Raw genomic sequence first — 6,268 nt, forward strand, 5'->3', positions numbered from 1 at the left:
ATAAATTTTTTTTTACAATGCTGGAATAATTTTAAGCATACTTTTCTATACAAATGTATTTCTATTGATCAACTAAGGGGCAGAACTCTAATACAAATGAAATTCAAAAGTACAAAATATGCTATAAAACATCACTTGTAATTGACACAAACTGATTCCCTCTGTGATCCTGTTACAAACCTTTGCTTTTGGGCTGCTATACACAATAGGTGTATCCTCATTTATCTGTTGTGGTAGGAGCTCGTATTTTGCTGGTAGATCCGAGTCATTGTGGAGTTTTACGGAATGTTCGTATGGATGACGTAAGAAACATCGACCATAATCCAGAATAGGACTTAATACAGTAACAGGTGGAACTACGCACCTGGAACACAAAACAAGGCTAGGTCCATCATCAATTCAAAGACAATTATTCATGTATGCATTACAGACACCAATATCTAGCTACCAGTAGCACTGACTCAAAAAATGTGATCTACCTAGTAACGGTGGCTTTTTACTGAGAAAATTAGTGGCTTGCTGGCAACATATGTGGTGTATTGACAATATGAAAGGCTTACTGACAACATCAGGGGTTTCCTACTGACAACATCAGTGGTTTCCTACTGACAGCATCAATGGTTTCCTACTGACATCATCAGTGGTTTCCTACTGACGATGTCAGTGGCCTGTCTATAACTTAAGTGGCTTACTTGGCAGAGATGGGAAGAGACAGCACATCCTCTCCCACTTTCTCCACATCAACCACCAGATTGAGCTCGTATTTCTTGATTGTGTTAGAGATGAACTTTACGGTGATCTTTTGTTCACTCTGGGGCTGAAGAGTCCCAGTGCTGGGGACAATCTCAAACTCCTTTGGGGGTCCTGCCCCTGGGGTGGGGGAAGCTCTGTCTGTGGAACTGTTGTCCAGGTCATCTGTACAGCAGATGCTAGGGGTGGTTCCATCCCCTGGGACACGCAAGTGGAACTTCATGGGAACCAGAGAAGTGTTCTGAAGCTTACAGGTCTGTGTGTTCAAGAAACCTAAAACAAATGAAATAAGATTAACAACACATATCCTCTCTTATTCTCCATCTAGACGTGCAACTTATCATGGTGACTTACCATACGAGATTGTTCCAAACTTGAGTTTTGGCACATTGAACTGGAATGTTGGTCCAATCACAGAGCCGCTACATTAAAAAAAAATGCAAAGAGAGTGACTCTAAATTACACACTTTGAAATTAATTTAAAAGGATATCAATGAAATCTGACAACACTTACGTGAATGAGACTTTAAGCTGCTGAGGCTGTCCGTCGACTTGAAAGGCAAACTCCTCCAGAAAATCCCCCAAGTAGGGACTGGAAAACAAGATCTGGATGGCTTGGTGTCCCCCTGGCATCACTATTCCTTCAGCTGGGTTAAAACTGAAGCATGGCCCAAATATAGTTTTTGTAGGCATTACACTGTAAATGGCATCAATATCTCCTTTATTGATCAGAATGATTTCATAATAATGTTTTGATCCAATGAAAATATTCCCCATGTCAAGGGTTTCATAAGAAAACTGCACATTGGGTCCAATTCCATCCCCACGGATACGTAGGGGGAGACGACTTTCTCTGCCTGTGATGTCACAAAAAGCAGTCTTCATGCAAATTTCAGCCTCGCGAGGCTTGAAGATGACATTGACCTCAAAGCTGGAGTTAGGCCAGACATCTCCCTCCACCGGTTCTATCTGGATCACATCATCGTTGAACAACATCTTGTCATTTTCCACAAGCTGAAAAACAATGTACAAAGTATAAACAAATGTATCTTAAAATGAACATTTAAGAATAAAAAAGCTTTTTCAAAAATGATTTTGATGATTACATGTCATTAAAAGTTATAGAGATGGTATTTTAACTTTTATTTGGTATACTACAGTATACAGTATTACACAGAATCAACACTTATGTTACACGCACACTGCCCATATGTATCAGACTATACTTGAGTATTTTTCAGCAATTCATCCAACACCTTGACCATTTACCTTCCTCCTGTTTTGAAAAGTCCGGTTCAGAATGGACAGTTTGTCCCTGAGAGTAGGGTCCTGAACGCATTCATCCAAAAACTTGTCAGAGTCTTGTTTTTCCTCTAAGGAGAGCCTTGTTGTCATGCTGAAATGAATTTCAAAATCAAATGGTGCATAATCTGGTAGTTGAGTATTGAAATAATTTTATTTTATCTTAAACTGAAGTAATTATGTCCTTATTGTACATAACTAGTTTACATTTTAAACAAGAGAAAAGGGTTTTTTCTTCTTGTAAGTAAATTGCAATACATGTACTAGTTGTTGGTAAATGGCAAATGTTCAAGCATGAAACTCCGCATCAATTAAACATTTTGCAGAAAGTACTGAAGTCTTCACTTACGTCATCTTTTGCTGGTCCTCCTCTTCCTTCGTGGCAAACTGTGTCCATCTGAAGTGTGCGATGATATCTGAGCGGTTGTGTATAGTCACCGTTCTCTGGTTGGCCATAGAGATGTATGTGTTTTCTATTCTGATGGAGTTTTTGTCCAATCTAACATTGGCATCCTGTGCCCCACCATACAGGGAAATCAGCACATCTTCACCTTAATATAAGAATGGATCAGAATTCATTACATTTTATGGTAATTATATATGTGACTACATTTAGTTAAAGTATATGTACCTGTGACTTACCTGTGTCATAGTGGAGAACAAGATCTGAGTTGCAGTCCCCAACTTTTTGGGGTGTAAACTCAACAGTAACTTGCATGCTATCTTGTACAGCCAAGGTTCCTATCTCTGGTGTAACACTAAAAGGTCTGAAATTATATAAACACATACAGTAAAACTTTAACACAAATTACACTTAGATATAAATATTGAGTAATCATTACTCCCAAATCTGCTGCAAACAAGAAACTAGTCAAGTTCTTTACTGAAATAAATCTTGAAAGATGGCTTACGCTTCAGCACTGAGTGTAAATTTGGCTTCACTGTTGCCAATGTTCCTGACCAGCAGTGTTTTTGAGCGAGTATGTTTGACAGGGCCTGCTGGGAAATGTATGTTGTCTGGAAAATCAAGAATGGCTCGTGCTCCAATAGCTCTCACCGGAACGATAAACTTCTCCCGCTCAGTGATGCACACAAGCTCATGGTTGTAGTCCTGAAATGTACCATATGTCTCAATTACTTAAACAACGCAAATCATGTATTAGTTATACTATTCAGTCCAAACTTATTCATTTAAGTTTACTTTCTAGATCAAGGATTTATGAAAGAGAGATGAAACTTATCATGAATAAGAAGTAACTGTGTATATAAATTTCTGATTATTCGAATGATGTCTCACCTTTTTCTCCTCTGGCCTGAACTGTAGTTTAAATGTTGTAGGCAGTCCAGGACCTACTTTGTGACCCACATCATGAGGACTAATGATTTCAAAGTAGGGGGAATCGGCCTGGGTCACTTTCACAAGCCTTGGTACCTAAAATATTAGACTCTTCTGTCATTTTTCCATGACAAACTAAAATATTCTTCCATCTTGTGTTTTAAAAACTCAAAAGTACATGTGACAATCTTGCAATTTAAATGCTATCAAGAAGACTTGAAATATTTGATTGTGTTCCTTAATAACTTTAAACGCAGCCCTTGGATTCAATCTTACCTTGTCGTTGTTTCTAAGGATCAAAGGTACTTCATAAACTTCATATGGCTCAAAATTTTGAAAATATATTTCAGAAGGGAATGGTTGAAACATTGGTTCATCTATGTTCACTTGAGAAAACTGAAGAAAAAGAAAATTCATGGATTTCATAAATATTTATATGTACATTTGTACTATGTTTAAGTGAAATCTCTAAAAATATTTTGTTTAATAAATTGTTCATTTATGATTATTGTTCTGCTGATGAAAAATCAAGCCATTCTAATAAGCTACATTCCGACTTGTAAGATATTCACCAAATGATTTGTCTAAATTTATTCAATGTAAAAAAAAAGAAGAACCAAATTACACCTGCATAATTCTTTATGTTTAATAATTAGTGCTCTCCTTAATACCTTTAAATGATGTTTGATTACATTCAATAATGGTAGATAGCAGGGATTAAAATTTGTAAAACATGATAAAATTTTGCAAGAAATATAAAAACATTAACACAATATAGAGACTTGGGCAAGTCTAAAAAACCTACCAAGGTTTAAATAGATTGGAAAACAAACTGACCAATATAAGACAGATTTTTGGGGGTCAATTCATGCAACATAACAGATTCTGTATCAAGCATAATGATATATGCATTTTCTGACATGGTAAACATCATGAAGGGAAACATCAACATTATTATAATTCATTAACAAACAATCAACTTAATAATACCAATTTTGGGAAACTAAAACTCCAAATACATGGCTGAAAAAAATGTATATATAAATGTTTAATATTTCCAAATTGGTATCAATACTTGTTAAACCATCAGATTACTTTAACATCTAAAAAAGGCACATGAGTTGTGTAAATCCCAAAAAACCAAGATTCTCTTTTGTGTCTACTAACTAACACATAATAGATTACTAGAATTAAGTTAAATAACTAATGATTTTTAAAAATGCTCTGCTGGTGGCATCTACTTTTCTAGATATGGTTATATTGACATACTTTCTGCAGACTTGTATCAGCCATATCCAGAAGTTCAATCTTCTTTGGGATTCTCATTATATGAGTATTGGCCAGTTTTTGTTCTGTATTCATTTGCATGTCAAATAAAAACTTGCTGGGTGTCATCTGAAAATAACATAAAATTTTCTCCAATTTTAAAAAAGTAAGCAATGAAATGTATAAAAACGATCAAGTATACATATAGAGTTTGTGAATTATCTTTAAACATAAACTTCAAAGTTTGGAACAAACCATGGATATCAAAGGCAAGATAAAAAATGCAAAAATTAAACTGTCATACCTTATGCCCTTCTTCATGATCTTTAAGGAGTTTTGGGTTACGTGGAGCAATTACTTTGCTCTTGTAGTTACTAGCGTCAGGACCAAGGGCCTCTAGGGTCCCTGTGGTACCAACCACTTCTCCAAATGGCCCAAGAGGCATCGTTGTTTATATTTTTCCTGACGAATTGATATAAAAAGCAGTTATTTATCACACAGAATTATTGTTCAACTATTTGGGTGCTAAATCAATCTCAGAAAACATTGTTGGCGGTTTATAATATTGATATATTTTGTAAATTATGATGTAGAAAAAAGAAACCGTATTGCTAAGTTGTACAAATACATTGTTTCGTTACCTTTGCTTAAACGATCTTATTTCCTATTTCTTTGCAGCAACGTTCAGTAATTGTTGACTGTCGTCGCCATTTTGCTTTCTAGTTGCTATAGAGCTTATTCGGAATACCTCTTAATTGTCTTAATCGCATAGACGCTTGAATTACGGACGAGCAGCTCGTCGGGGATTTACGGAGACAGCCGAGCGTCTGGTTGTACGAGACAATCTTATTAAAATTAGACTTCTACGGTGATCGTACATGCTTTCGATCGATATTTAAACTAAACTCATTTTTAAATTATTAAAGGAATTCAGAGTTCTGTCAATTTTAGACTAAATAAATATAACTATAGAATGCCTATATACATGTACATGTACATGTATAAACTGAGTAGAGTCTATAATTACTTTTCCTTTGATTCAAAGACCGGACGGACCCAATTCAGTCACTTCTATAATTGTGATTTTCATGTAAATTTTATACTGAGTTAAAGTTCCTAAGGATACATAAAAACCAATCAAAAAATAACATAAAAATCGAATTAAATTTTAAGTAGGGACAAGTTCACAAAAATTTTGTGTTACTTCTCTTTTTCAATTGAACATAATGGGAAAAAGGGCTCTTGTGAGAGAGAAAATATTGAAAAAAAAAATCTGCATTAGATTTTCTATCCAAATTAAAATATGACACTTATACATGTATGATGATTTTGAATTAATATCATTTTAAAAATGACAATGTCATCGACTTCGTTTTGACGGGGTCACATGCCAAAGTGCGGTTTGTCGTTAATTTTCTTCAATTTTTCATGAGAAGTAGTACTGTGCAAACTCTAAGAAATAATTTTATGTAGATTATTTAGAGGTTGATTCATGAAACAAAACAACTATCCGATTATGCTAAACATTTGTGTATGATAAAATACTTCAAAACTTAAGCAGAGGGTCAATTTTACTCTATTTTCAATACGAGTATTGAAGCGGATCGAAATGTA

The 6,268-nt window shown here is 35.0% G+C and overlaps 1 protein-coding gene across 2 annotated transcripts in view; it reads right to left on the reverse strand.

Annotated features, from left to right (window-relative positions):
• Nucleotides 1–5,436, reverse strand: part of LOC105331817 (hydrocephalus-inducing protein homolog) — a 35,770-nt gene extending 30,334 nt beyond the window's left edge. For both annotated transcript variants that reach the window (XM_066080301.1, XM_066080302.1), the window contains exons 1-13: nt 5,296–5,436; nt 4,959–5,116; nt 4,658–4,783; nt 3,665–3,784; nt 3,350–3,484; nt 2,964–3,163; nt 2,695–2,819; nt 2,402–2,603; nt 2,020–2,146; nt 1,265–1,764; nt 1,105–1,172; nt 693–1,023; nt 181–364 (exon numbers count right to left, since the gene is read on the reverse strand). In XM_066080301.1, coding sequence (XP_065936373.1) covers nt 181–364; nt 693–1,023; nt 1,105–1,172; nt 1,265–1,764; nt 2,020–2,146; nt 2,402–2,603; nt 2,695–2,819; nt 2,964–3,163; nt 3,350–3,484; nt 3,665–3,784; nt 4,658–4,783; nt 4,959–5,099 — 2,259 coding nt within the window. In that variant the 5' untranslated portion in view covers nt 5,100–5,116; nt 5,296–5,436. The remainder of the gene's footprint in view (nt 1–180; nt 365–692; nt 1,024–1,104; nt 1,173–1,264; nt 1,765–2,019; nt 2,147–2,401; nt 2,604–2,694; nt 2,820–2,963; nt 3,164–3,349; nt 3,485–3,664; nt 3,785–4,657; nt 4,784–4,958; nt 5,117–5,295) is intronic.
• Nucleotides 5,437–6,268: the final 832 nt, after the last annotated feature.

This window comes from Magallana gigas, chromosome 3 (assembly GCF_963853765.1).
Source record: "Magallana gigas chromosome 3, xbMagGiga1.1, whole genome shotgun sequence".
Taxonomy (NCBI): domain Eukaryota; kingdom Metazoa; phylum Mollusca; class Bivalvia; order Ostreida; family Ostreidae; genus Magallana; species Magallana gigas.